General features: G+C 38.9%; 1 protein-coding gene across 1 annotated transcript; it reads right to left on the bottom strand.

Moving 5' to 3' along the window:
* Positions 1 to 714: 714 nt before the first annotated feature.
* On the bottom strand, positions 715 to 14,096 carry LOC140246382 (hyalin-like). Its single transcript, XM_072325850.1, has 16 exons — positions 14,045 to 14,096; positions 13,124 to 13,339; positions 11,956 to 12,198; positions 11,432 to 11,569; positions 10,313 to 10,561; positions 9,751 to 9,990; positions 8,544 to 8,786; positions 7,358 to 7,606; positions 5,782 to 6,024; positions 5,218 to 5,355; positions 4,446 to 4,580; positions 3,932 to 4,075; positions 2,928 to 3,170; positions 1,712 to 1,960; positions 1,006 to 1,248; positions 715 to 728 (listed from the first exon to the last, which is right to left on the bottom strand). The coding sequence occupies exons 1-16, from the start codon at positions 14,094 to 14,096 to the stop codon at positions 715 to 717; spliced, it is 3,039 nt and encodes a 1,012-aa protein (XP_072181951.1).
* Positions 14,097 to 14,648: the final 552 nt, after the last annotated feature.

A 14,648-nucleotide genomic window follows, 5' to 3' on the forward strand; every position in this document is an offset into this window, starting at 1 on the left:
GGCACACAGGGTTTATCAGCTCTGGGGAGTTAAGCATGACGGAATCTTCTAAATCATGAACAAAGTTTCATTAAAAAGCGGCGGAAAGGATGATTACGCTCAGTATTGACAAACCGCCTTTAATAATGTATGTCCCAGTCACTTTGCCACATTGCTATGGCGTTTGGAACAGAGTTACTGAGTACGACATTATGCAATAGTTTGCTCCACTGACTAAACTCCAGTTACTGTTAAGCGGTGGTGAGCACGATGTATAAGAGATACATTATGTATTTCGCCAATGTCGCGTACAAGCATGTATCAAATGGATTGTAGCCAAGGTCGTCGTAGTGACGACAAACTTTGTCGATTGAAAAAAAAAATCATTTTTCCCCAGTTTTATGAACTGTCCTTTCAATCGATATTGTACGAAAAAAAATAGATAACGAAAGAAACACTCAGATAACGACCAGAAACGGATTATTATCAATATGAAAGAAGATGTTCTTACCTGTCACCGATACAAAGAAGATACACTCGTCTTCTCGCCCAACGACTGTGACAGGTGTAACGCCCTGAGCAAAAGCTGATCCGTTCCTGGGTGATGTCTCCAGTCCATCTCCGAGAAACGGCCACGTAACCGTAGCAACATCACTGAATCGGTCAGCGAGAGTTGTGATGTTGCCTGGACAGTATACTCTCGCTGCAAAACATAAAACGTGTTGTGCGTTACCCTCAAGCATCTTTGTCTACGTAAAAAGTAAGTTACTGTCATGTAATGACGCATAATGACGACATAATAAGAAATATACTTTTTAGTTTTTAAGTTGTGACTGCAATATATGATTAGCATTCAAATAGTTAAGAAATTGAAATCGTTAGTATTATACCTTTTTACGGCATCTTACAGATAGCGCTAGTAAGTAATGCCTAATTGATATATGCCAGAGACATCAAGTTTTGTAAAGGTGAATATATCGCATGCACGTTTAGTCTTTATTCTTCCATCTACGGACGTTGACCAACCTATGATAGAGACGTTGAAGAGACAAAACGCTTGGTTGTCGCTTGGATCCTGTGAGGTCACATTGACAGTCGTGACCCCGAGGTCGAAAGATGACCCGGATGGAGGAAGAGATGATGGCGGGGAGGAGGAGCCCGAGTTGTCCGTTACCACGGCTGGTTGCCATGACACCACGGCCACTGAGCTGCCCTCATCTTGTGGTTGAGTGATGTCCTCGGGACACACGATACTTGGACGTTCTTGATCTGGAATGAAATCAAAATTTCCTTGCTCACAAGCATTCACAAAGAGAATAATCTGCATGTTGTGATAAGGAACATATTTTCTACAAAAAAATTCACCAAAAAACAAACAAACAAACAGCTTCTCTCTCGTGCAGTACTGCTATTGTCGTACAGTACTGCTGTAACTGACAAACGTTCTAATGAAAAGCAAGTTCTCATATACAAGACTATGTATAGTGATTGCAGTCAAGGTGGATGATCTTCATCTTCAGTAGATCTGTCATTTGGTAACAGGACACTTTACATCGGACTAATAATATACCCGTTAAAGAGAAATTCATCTATTTCCTATACGTTAGGAAATGAATGAACAGAGGGAGCGAGCATATTGTTATACCCCCCTTGTCTCTCTCTCTCTCTCTCTCTCTCTCTCTCTCTCTTTAATAGAATATCCATTTACTGGTAGTCTCTATCTCAAACTCACCCACAATGGTGACTACAAACTGGCACGTTGCCATGTTGCCAGCATCGTCTATTGCTGTGTAGCTGACATTATGTTCGCCGATACTGTAGGTACCATTATTCGTTCCAGGTCCGTTGAACACGAGCGATACTTGATCCGAATTATCTGCAGCGAGAGGCTCAGTCCACGAGACTCTGGAATGAGGTAACCCGGGCATAGTCGACAATGACTGAGAATTTGGGCAGTCAGTGATTACGGGGGGTACCACATCTGAAACGACAAACGATAAAGAATAGGTTACATTGTGACAGTACGTTTCATATACCCACTTAGACATTACCCCAGTGAGAAATACAATAATGAAATAATGTAAATGAATTTTTCGACTCATCTTTTCATAGGATTGCTCTTTAAACATTTCTTTTTTTCATATATCGGCCATTTCAAAACCGATTTTCATCAAATAAACTTTGAATTTCTTTTAGAATTGTATGTTTTTGCTTTTGAAAGCAGCTGATTATGACAAGCCTGACAAAAGCATACAATTCTTTTTGTCGGGCTGGTCATAATCAGCTGCTTTCGTAAGTCCCTGACAAACCACTTTGGGTTGGGTGCAGCCATTTGTCTGCATTATTGTGTACCCTTGCACGCATGATAGAAATAAATATATTATAAATAGTCTTCGGCATGATATTCATCGGATAATAATATAGCATTCATAATGAGTATAGGTATTGTGCATTGATAATAGAAAACATTGTAATTATAGTATATCCATTCATCGTATTTTTGCTAGTAAGGAGTAACTTGAATATTTGAAAGAAAACGAAAAAAATACGGATATTTGTTTGAATTGTCTGTGCCAAGAAATGGATTTATATTGTGCTGAAGTAATAATAATGTATTTCATCCATCCTTTGTATAATTTATGTTGCTTCGAGAAATCTTGAATGAAATCTATCATTTGAAAAAAAAAATTGTATGCTTTTTAACATTTCATAGGGTGTTTTCTAAGTATCTTGCAAAAAGTTAGAAGCTGAATTCTCACTTCAACCAATACTATACCATCCCTTTAAACTTTGCAAACTTAAACTTCGATGTGTTTTGCCAGTGTGATCGCGGCTACATAAAAACACAACGATACGAGCATGCAGTTTATTCTACCTCGAGGTGGTACAACCTTATTCCATCGACAGAATAGATGAGCATCAGAAAATAGACTGCGCCTTGTTCTTACCAATAACGGTCACGGTGAATTGACAACTTCCAACATTGCCACTTTCATCTCTGGATGTTACTGTAACTGTCGTGTTTCCTAGATCAAACAGCGCTCCTGATTCTGGACTAGATATCGGCTCTGTGAAGAATCCGGAGTTATCTACCACCACCGGAGTTACCCAGCTGACATTGGCTGTCTTTGAGCCTTGAGCTTGTGCGACTTCAATGTCGCCTGGACACGTGATGTTCGGAGATTCACTATCTGTGAGGGACAATTAAAATATTTTCATTTGCATACTACTGTATTCCATCAACATTAATGGAGGACAGAGGATCATTGATTCAGGGTCCGAAGTCCAAATAAAATAGGGGGTCCCTTGATCGTGTGTATTAAACATGAATAGGAGTTTTTCCCGTTCTTTGCCAATCTTCATCTGGGTGTGACTACAAGAATCTGATTATACAATGACAGGACCAACTGAAAAAGACAGTGCTTAAACTTGGTGAGATATGTCTCGGTTACTCTGTCATTACTACTGTGAGGCTAGATAAGGAGTGTTTGTAATCACAGTGGAGGAGAAAAAGAAAAGCCCTTAGCCCATTTAGTTTCTTGATTGTGGTTTTTGTTCCCGTTGATTTGTCTGTAGATGCTTGATCACTTTGGCAATTATTTCTTCAGGCTTGATCCATCAGTGCATTACACTATGTGTATACGTCTGGGGAATTGGCATTTAGTGTTTTTCAAGCCCGATCGCATGATCGAAATTTAGCTGCGTTGACTAATGTGAACCATCTGAATTTGACAATAAAACAAGATAAAACAGGGAAATGAGACTCATGTTTAGGGCGACGAAACGAAACGAACGAAACCAATCAAACCTCAAATTACTAATAAAAATTATCCCGATGTCCACAAACCTGTAACATTTATTGAAAACGAACAATTCGCCAAGTTGCCGGCGCCATCCGTTGCTGTGTATGTCACTGTATATACACCAAGGCTGAAGTTACCACCGTTCGTACCAGGCCCGTTGAAAGCAAGAGAAACAACGGATGACGTATCTGACGCCATTGGTTCTACCCACGTGACATATGTGTAGGCTCGTCCGGGAAGTGTTGGCAATGACTGAGAGTCCGGACAGTCATTTATCTCCGGAGGCGTTACGTCTGTATGAGGTGAAACGATAACGTAATCCCAACTTGTTACTGTTGATTCTTTTTGTTCACTTGGAGGATATAAAAGACTGAAGCCCTACAGAATGATACCAACAATACTGACAGGATACACTGCTATCAGCTCGTTTCCATCTATATAGGATCCAACATTTAGTTCACACAAACTGGCTGATTGTTGAATCGGCCCTGCAGTGCATATCTCATGAGAAAAATAACTCTTTGATAGATAGAGAGGAATATAAAAGCATTTATCAAATAGACCAGAGGATTCAAGGAAAGATATATTATTTTTATTATCAAAAAAACTGTGAAAACAACCGAAAATGAGTTTTGGAGAAAGTGGATACTGTGAAATACTCACCTTCACAACTTCTGCCTGGGTAGGCGATATTCTGGTCATCAAAACCTCCATTGCACTCACAAGTAAAATTGCCGTCTGTGTTAATGCAGGTAGCGTTGGAATGGCAATCAGAGACCGAAGCACATTCGTCAATATCTGGTAATCGGAGCAAATGTAAAGAGGAAAAGGAATAGAAAATAAATAAAGAAGGATTCACGCGTGGTTGTCAATATTGGCTTACTTCTAAAATGTGTTAATGATTAATGGCAAAGGTAAGATTTTACAAGCAAATTGCAAAATAGTCACAATACATGAAAGCATACTAAATACAATACAAGTACCGGTAATTGCACAAGGAACAGGAGGAACAAAAAGGAGAGGGGCTTCCCTATAAGTTTGGGTCATAAAAACATTGTGAAATTAACGGATATCCAGAAAAATTGTGTATTTTTCCTGATATATCGATAATTGTGACCGTGCACCTCAAAACGAACATAAAGTAACACACACTGATTTTGCGTGAGGACTGAAAATAAGTGAAATGGGTCAACCTAGCTTGTTTTGAGGTGCAGGGTCACAATTGGACAATTTCAAAATTCAAATTTGATATTTCGGCCTTAATATGGACCACAAATCGAACACGACTGGTTATTCATCAGGATCATTAAGTGAAAAATAATGAATACGAGGGACTTCCTCGATATTGGTTTTCACTGAAGCAAACATTGCTAAAGTGCCAAATTTACTAGATGCCAAAGTTTTGGTTCCTCGAAAAGATGAAATATAATTTTACCTTGGCAGGATCTTCCCGGGTTTCGTGGATCCAGATCGAGATATCCCTCACGGCACTGACAGGTGAAAGTACCCTTGGTGTTCACACACGTAGCATTATCGTGGCAGTTTTCAACATCATTTGAGCACTCGTCATAATCTTTGGAATGTAATATAATGGCAAAGACAAGCATTTATACTATGAGATGTTAAGTGATTTTATGATTTTAGTATCTTGTTGTTAGAAGGATTAAATTGTTATGCTTCTTTTATTTTGAGCACACAATCGTAATTTTTCTTCTATATAGTTTTAAAGCAGCAAAATGACTCTTTTTTTAATTGTTTCTTTTTATTCATGCCTTGATAAGAAAAAATGAACGGTCTTTTAAATGACTTTTTCGTATCTCATTTCTTTAATTTTTCAAGGACTAGGAAAGTAATCAACCCGTGACTCTGAAAATTACACCGCTGTCAATCCAATACTACACTGAGACTCTCATAAAACTGTGTTCTCTTCATCATACAAATGGATTTCCGAACTGAAATGTATTTCAATTCACAGACCCATTTCCTCCTCCAAGCTTACCTATTAAGTTTACGAGAAAAAGGCAATATCCGATGTTTCCACTGGGATCGCTTGCTGTCACGTTCACCGTCGTTGTACCAACTTGAAACAGAGATCCCAGTGGCGGCTGAGATGGCGCCAACGAAAAGAAACCCGAATTATCAGTTACCGTCGGTTGAGACCAGCTCACGTTCGCTGCTGCAGTTTCGGGATTTAGCTCCAGCTCGATGTCATCCGGACAAGTCACGTTGGGCAATTCGTAATCTGAGACGGAATCATCATTCAGGGCATTGAGCACATCTAAATCATTGCATTTTCTTGTCTTTTTTTTTAGGAAAGTGCCTGTTCAAAGATGTTTGTTTGTGTACATGGGGCCTGCAGGTATAGACTGAAAGTGAAACTCCCTTCTGTGTTAAGGTTGTCTTGATTGTTATGAACTATCAAGCAGAACTTTTAAAATCGCAAGATATAAATTCAAGTTCAAGTTCAAGTTCATATTTATTCGTTTTTTCCGCAATATATAACACAAACATAAATCTCACTTTCTTAAGTGACAAAATCAATGCATACAATTGTACAGAGAAAACAACAATAATAGCAAAAAAAAAATAACAGTAGCGATACATTGCAATGGTTGCTAAGATAACGAAAGTGAAATAGTTTTCAATATATGCACTGTGTGAAAAAAAACGGAGGGACCCACTAAAACGACAGAGCTTGTAGAGTGTGGGCCCCTCTTTTATTAGAAGTCCGATGTAAAAATTTAATTGAAAACAGCAAAAAAACCGCACAAAAAGTTCGTCACAAAAAAGTTTGGCAGCCCACTAAGAGACAGACGAACAAACAGTTATACATAAAACAACTACAAACACAGTAATGGTAATAGGCCTTGTAACTTTAAGATTTCAAACATTTTTTAGAAGTATTTATATAAAAGATACAGCCATGTATGACAAGACATACATGGAAATTATAGATGTATAAGGTTGTACATACATTATACTTAGAGACGTGTTAACAAGACTTGCTTTTGTATGGAACATGGGGCCTGCGAACACTTGCTGGCAGTTGAAGATAATGTCTCATCATTATTTTCTTTTCGGGAGAAAATCATACATAAACAGGCACCTCGTCAGGAATAGTGTTTCTCGATGGAGTCAAGGAGCCCCCCCCCCCCCCCCCAGCTCTTCGATGGGGGCGAATCTGGCAACTCCCAATTTAAAATAAAGTGGAAATGGTTCCTTGAATTTGAATAACACTTTTATTTTTCCTTGAGCACTATTTTACGATGTCGATTAATTTATCAATTACGTCGGCATTGTCATGAATACGCATTCAACAAAATCATGAAACTGAATGTACTGTTCTCCTCTTTGCAATAGGATTACACAATTATTGTTAAGTTCTATTGCAACGAAATATCACCATGTTTGCGTAAGTTGACAATAAGCTTTTAATACAAGCAGCAAACTCACTTTCGTGGGTACGAAATAGTGTGCTACGGATGGTGACGCCACTTCACCAGTATAGTCTCGCGCATTCATGGTGTGTGTTATGAACGACAGAAATATCCAGAATCCCGACTATTAAAACTCACCAATGACAGTGATGATGAATGAGCAATTTGCAGTGTTTCCGGCCTCGTCTGAAGCCGTGTACGTCACATTGTATTCACCAATATTGTACGGACCGCCATTTGTACCAGGGCCGTTGAATATCAAAGACATTGTTCCCGATATATCAATCACGACGGGTTCTTTCCAGGACACGTTTGCGTATGGCAACCCCTCCAGTGTAGATACGGATTGATCAGCTGGACAGTCTCTGAAAGTAGGGGCCGTCACATCTGTGTGTTTGAGACGGATAAGTACTTTTTTGTTGAATATCTTGAATATAGGAGCCAGAAAAGATTCTTACGGTTACGCAAAGAGCGACATTTTTCCTGAAGTGTATTAGGTATTAAGATTTTCTTGGCAGAAGTTAAATGTAATTTGAAACTCTCGTTATTTCTTACGAGGCGAAAAAAAAGATAGTTAGATCATGGTATGGTAGAAAGTTTTGAGAATAAAAGGCACAGAGGTACATAGGAACTTGACAAACGTTTTGCTTTTTGACGAAATAAGTAAAAAAAAAATAGTAATCAGTGGATAGTTCTATTTCAATTGTGTCTTTTTATGAGTAAGACAGCCAGTCTCCAAAGGTCCAGAGAGAAATGAAGAACGAGAGAGAAAAAACTGCGCACAAACTATGGAACTTTTCTACAAGATTAAGGAATATACTGTATCGTGAAGCGTGCAGAACCATTTTTTGATGCTTTTCCAAAGATATTTTAAAAGAAATATCCAGTCGAGGCATACGACGCATGTTCGTGTGCTGTTGCTTGTTTGAGGTCCGTTCAAAACAAAGGCTTCCTTGAAAATGCCACCCACAAGTGTATGTAACACTTTATCAGATTTGAAAGCCACATAATTTAGACGTTTTGATCTAATGAATCAATGTTGTTAAGAGGGGGAGCGCACTAATGAGGAGTAATTTTGAGAATGATTCTGTTTGCCCTGTTCTCAGTTTCTTGCGGGCTTTCAGGGCTTTAATTACCGGCTGAATTGAAATGATATCAGCACAATTAAAAGGCGAAAATATTTTCCCTATAAGTCACTTCAATTCACCTTGAATGATTGCCAAACGGAGGCCAGTTCCATGAGCATGAAGGCGTCCATTCAGACCATTTTCTCGATTTAACACCAGATTTTTTTTTCAACGCTGAAGAGAATGTGAACTCTTACCTGTTACAATGACTGTAAATTGGCAAATCCCGACATTTCCATTTCCATCGTACGATGTGACATTCACTGTAGTTTCCCCAAGGCCAAAGACTGATCCTGATTCAGGACTGGAAACAGGAGGCGTGAAATTTCCCGAGTTATCTGCCACTGAAGGGGTTGACCAGGAGACGTTGACAGTGGCGGAATTTGGGTCCTGTAATTTTACGATGTCCTCTGGACACGTGATGTTGGGAGATTCGCGATCTAAAAGAACATTAAAAACAGTCATTTAGACGTGGCAAATTGCTTTGATCATTATTGATAATACCGCAGACGACACGATTTGCATCCCGACGTAGCTTCCTCGGAGCTGCGATTGGGATTACAGCAACAAGTAACAAGTAACACCTCTTGTTTTCTATCAAGACACATAACCAGCGAAACAAATCATTTTCCTCATCAAACTTATGCGGGCAGCGCGACTATGGATTCATTACTACTGGTTCTTTCCATGTTAAGAAGAGCACTCGGCAGGAATGCCACCAGTCTGCGACGAGTAACAGACGACTTGCTAGTTTCGAGTAAATACTAAATGTTACGATGGGAAGACGTTAGCCACAAGAATTTTAAACTATCCGAACTAGGGATTCCAGGAGGGAAACAGACATCCCTCATCCTACTGCACTCTCTTCCTTTCCCAGTCTTCGTAGGCAATGTTATGAATGCGGTGATATTGTATTGGCGCCAAGAACGTAAACTCCTGTTATTGGAATGTTTGTTACCTGATTTAAATCTACCGCTGATACAAACGACTTCATACGTCACAGTGTTTGATTAAAGTCAACCGGACCAATCCCGCAAAGTTTGAGAAAAGAATCTTGAAGAGATTATTTTAGTCTCAATTTAACACATACAAGTGAACATCACATATTGGACAGCCTGGACAAAGTTAACCTAAGCAATTAAATGTCCAACCTGAATAACGAGGAAAAACGAGCCTTAAAATGATGATAAATTGAATAGATATTAACTGTTCAGCAAAAGTCATTCTTCTTAGAACACTGACCACTACAAAATAACAATTATCTTCAGAATACGTAGTCTTTATCATGTTTATAATTGGTTCCTCTTTTGGCCAATATCACCGGAGTGGATGCAATTGCTAAAAGAACACAACTACACTATCATGTCAGATGCTAAAGGGTGGTGAAGAGTTTGAACTTGTCACCTGTTATAGTGATAACAAATATGCATATCACTTCATTTCCGCTCTCGTCTTCTACAGCGATTACAACTGTCGTGTTCCCGACAGGAAACATGTCTCCAGATGTGTAATTTGCCTGGATGGAGACGGACTCAGAGTTGTCAATGATTTGGGTGTCTGGCCAAGAAACATCTGCACTGTAAAGACCCGCGTCTGTTGACTGTGTGATGTCTTCGGGGCAGGTGATGTTCGGGAACTCTTCATCTGTTTGTTAAAACATCACACATTAAAGAAAAAATACAATATCATGTCAATAGGCTACAACACAGGCAATCCAATACTCCGGTACTGCCGTAGGTGTAAAGATTCTTCTTGCACTTTGTACCAATCACCTTATTTTGACAATAAAGAAAATATGGATACCACCGCCAAAACCTTGTTTACTTCACTTCAAAACTGCTGGAGATCGATAGTGGATATCTCTTATGATTGCAAACTTTCACTGGCGTATTCAACACTGTTGAGGAGGCCAGAATTTGTTAAGGGAAGAAGCACTGGAGGAAGGGGAAATCACTTTCAAACTCACCTCTGACGCTGATCTCAAAAAAGCAAACTGCCGTGTTACCAGCCGAGTCTATGGCAGTGTAAGTCACGTTGTAATCACTGATGTTATAGCGGCCCCCATTTTCACCCGGTCCATTGAATGCTAATGTCACTTCCATCGATGTATCGGATGCGTTTGGTTCGATCCAAGAAAATAAAGCGTACGGCAATCCCGGAAGTGTTGGTTTTGACTGAGAGGCTGGACATCCGCTAATGGTCGGAGGATCCACATCTATGTTCAGTAAGATACGACTAACTTCAGTATTTTCTCTTTTCTTTCTTCTACATTCCTCTTGTGATTTTATATGACAATATCTCAGACGTATTCCCGCGAGTGCTCCGAGTTTTTGTGGCATTTATTCAACCCATTCAATCCTGGTAAATTTTGCTACATATTATTATCATCTTGTTGTCAAATTAAAACCTCACAATGTATCCGCTTGTCATGACAGATACAAAGAACTTTTATCTACTGATCCGATTCCAATTCAAAGACGGGATATGAATTCAGCTATTTAGAGGCTTTTGACAATATTTCTGTAACTCAAAGAAACAATGACAAAACTAGGGCTTGTTATGAGGAGAAGATTTAACTCAACCGTATGATACTCTGGCAACAACAGCAACAACAAAATGTCATCATAATTATAAAGAAAAACATCACCAAACCATGGAAATACTATTTTTAAAAACTGATGGCTTACAGGCCATGTGAATGGAAAGCAACCCTCAGTTGGGAACGAATTGGCTTTTAAAATGTATACGTGCTTCAGCGATGTGCAATTCTCGTGATACGACCACAAGTGGGGAATTAGTTTCGTCGTAGTAATACTACTGTATCATAATTTAAGCACTCAAGAAAAATCAAACACTAAAATTTTTTCTTAAAGTTGGAAAGACGACGATGAAGTAATATCTTCTGAATAGATAGTCCCATATGTGTGTGATTGTGTGTGTGATTGTATGTTCATCATATACATTACATGACAATGTATAATACACGTAGAAATTGAACGCGAAATTTCCCTATATCCCCAGCACTGACAAACACATTTTGTCAATGAGAGTACAATGAGTAGGCCTAATTGCAAGCGAAACTCACCCTCACAGAGTCTTCCCGGATGAGGTGGACGAAGGTCTGTATATCCATCATTGCACTCGCAAGTAAAATTTCCCTGGGCGTTGATGCACCTTGCATTCTCATGGCAGTCGTGAGACGCATTCGAACATTCGTTGAAATCTATATCAAAAACAAAGACCAACAACTCTGATGTATTTCGTACATATAGATGTATAAACTTTCGTATCCATTCCACTAGTAGTGCAACAGACACGTTGAAAGTACCGCAACAAAAAGATTAATGGAAATATATGTGGTAGGTATCCACTTTAGCTCTGGTGTAGTGGATGATGCTGTGAATCCTTAAACAGGGCTTCAGGATTCGAAACCAAAATGCTTTCCTCTTGATTCACGTGAAAAAACGGGTACTTGGCAAATATTGGATATTATGATAACAAATGAAAAAATTCTCTTGGGAACATTGATTTCACTAGAGAAGTTATCCTCATACAGCAATTAATGGTTAACAATACATGCTCATCAGAATTGGCCAATTTTTGTCTCACCGTCTATAGTGACTGTAAATTGGCAACGCCCAATATTTCCATTCTGGTCGCTTGATGTTATGACGACCGTTGTTTGTCCAATGGCAAAGAGTGAACCCGACTCAGGCTCTGACCGTGGCGGTGTGAAACTACCCGAGTTGTCTGCAACCAGTGGAGCGGGCCAGCTGACATTGACCGTGTAGGAACCGGGTTCCTGCACATCTCGGATATCCTCTGGACAGGTGATGTTGGGGGACTCTCGATCTGAAATCAAATACATTCCCATATGTAGAAAGAAGATATACCACCATAGTATTATGCTGCTACCTAGCTAGTGTTAGTAGTATTAGCGGCATGAATGTTTCGTCGCATTTCTTTTCTTTTAATGGATGCTTTAAATCTGTATTCTTCACAATTGCCCTATACGCTTAGATACATCATGCTATCTTAATAAAGATAATAAAGAAAGCATCATTTTGAAGCATTCAACCACAACGCGCAGGCACCTGTGATGTCTCCTTCGACTCATGTGATTATTCTGAACCCAAATCTGTATTAGAGAAGAATTTGCTATAACTGTATAAATGTACTTTTTTTCCCTCTATGTTTTGGTCAATGTTGTACCCGTGCTCCCTATCTTAATCTTTAACTCGATTTTAACTGGGACCTACGCTCAACAAGCTCGCTTTTAAGTAAGTTCCTTCATATTTCTTTAGCATCCATTCACAGATTCAAAACGTCATAGATCGACCACTATATGTTTTATATATTTGCAATATTTTATGTATGTCTCCAGCTTGATATCATGTACTTCATTTAATGTTGTTATATTTGATGTATTTTTTCATCAAGAAATATGAAAATAAATCGAAATCAATCAATCAATCAAATGTATAGTAACAAACATAATTTTTATCAATTTATTAACCTAATGAATCTATTCATTTACTTTGGTATTTTTATTACTAAATACAGGTTTCTAATCAGCAAATGATTAATCTATCCATCCACGCATTTACTTCTCATATGTTAAACAGAGATATGGCAATTAAATCCACAATGAACGGCTAAAAACTGCTCATCTAATATCAGATAAGATTCATCGACCCTGGCTTCTAGTTGAATCTTCTGCTAGAGAATGACATTCAATGAAAGAGGTATTCACCTATAACAATGATGGTAATATTACAGGCTGCTCCGTTCCCACTTTCATCCTCAGCAGTAATTGTCACGGTAGTATTTCCCGCCGAAAATTCATCGCCCGACGAATGTGTCGCAGTTACAGTAAAATTCCCCGAGTTGTCAACAATGTAGGGTGGTGACCACGAAACAATAGCGGCATAGAGGCCGGGGTCAGTGGGCTGTGTGACGTCAGGGGGACAGGTAATGTTCGGGGCCTCAGCATCTAAACAACAAATTCAAAAGCAGAGAGAAATTCCAACAGACTAACTGTGATTAAACATGACGTATCGAATGGATGAAAGGAAATACTAGTATGGGAAGGATGCACGACAACTTATTCTTATAAGCAGCCCAAGTGCAGTTTCATTTCACGGGGATCGAAGGTCGAGGTGAAATACATAATTATTCAGTAATTGCACGCGGGCTTATTGTGCATTGGGCTACAGTGTATTCAATACTATCACTTATTGTGTATGAAAAGTATACACTAATTTTTAAATGAAAACTGTACCCAACTTTAATCCCATGCAAGAATAAAAAAGAAGAGTTTACCACAGTGAACTACATAAGGAATCAATAAATGCTACGTGGTACTAAATCCAGCTATATCATAAATCTTATTATAAATTCACTGTTTTTGTACTTTCCTTTGTGTATACGTCCATTTATGCATTTTTCAAATATATGGATATAGCAATATTCTTCTTAATTGTGTATATATATATATATATATACATGTATATAATAAAACTTATTTATTTCAATATCGACGCCCAGAAGCTTATAATGACACTCCACAGCAGTCTTCTGTTAATTCTCATCTTTAAAAACGAGAATGCTCCTCCATGCGAATATCAGGACGTCAAGTTCGAGAACTTTTAGAGTACAAAATTCACGTGACTGTTACGTTACCGCGGTCTCAACTCACCTAACACGTTGATTACAAACTGGCAAGTGGCAGCATTCCCCGCCCCGTCCATCGCGGTGTACGTGACGTTGTATTCCCCAATGTTGTAGGCACCACCATTTCTGCCCGGTCCATTGAACACAAGAGACACGTAGCCAGATGAATCTGATGCACTTGGTTCAATCCAGGAAACAATCGCGTAAGGCAATCCAGGGAGTGTGGAGACCGACTGAGAATCTGGACATCCAGTGATGTTTGGAAGTGTCACGTCTGTGAGGAGATGATTGTCATATCAGTCTACTGGTTCTCAAGAAAGATTAAAATAATCTGTGTCTGACATTGGGGTTTGTTTTACAAATCTTCAGGATATCCTATGTAATAATGACAATAGAGGATATGTCCTCATTCTTTCAATTCATAGTGGTTTATACTATACAGTCTCACTTTTCAGTAGGATTCTTGAAAAACGTGGTTCCCAGATTAATATTCCAAAGAAGCTACCGTGTGAACGACAACGAGGAGTGCATGATTCATTTGATCATTGCGGCTGAAATTTCATTCGTGCTGCAAGAGATAATTTGATCAGAATGTGCAAACGGTAGCATGAGGTGCGAAGGGAATCTAT

Source organism: Diadema setosum, chromosome 2, assembly GCF_964275005.1.
Source record: "Diadema setosum chromosome 2, eeDiaSeto1, whole genome shotgun sequence".
In the NCBI taxonomy this organism is placed as follows: domain Eukaryota; kingdom Metazoa; phylum Echinodermata; class Echinoidea; order Diadematoida; family Diadematidae; genus Diadema; species Diadema setosum.

What these genes read in the sequence shown, in the direction of transcription:
- LOC140246382 (XM_072325850.1), bottom strand. Translation starts at nt 14,096, where the DNA reads ATGGACGGGGCGGGGAATGCTGCCACTTGCCAGTTTGTAATCAACGTG. An exon ending in GTTTGTAATCAACGTGTTAG is followed by an intron (nt 13,340 to 14,044) that starts GTGAGTTGAGAC and finishes TTTGTTGTTTAG; the next exon opens with ATGCTGAGGCCCCGAACATT. An exon ending in TTTTGAGATCAGCGTCAGAG is followed by an intron (nt 9,991 to 10,312) that starts GTGAGTTTGAAA and finishes TTTAACAAACAG; the next exon opens with ATGAAGAGTTCCCGAACATC.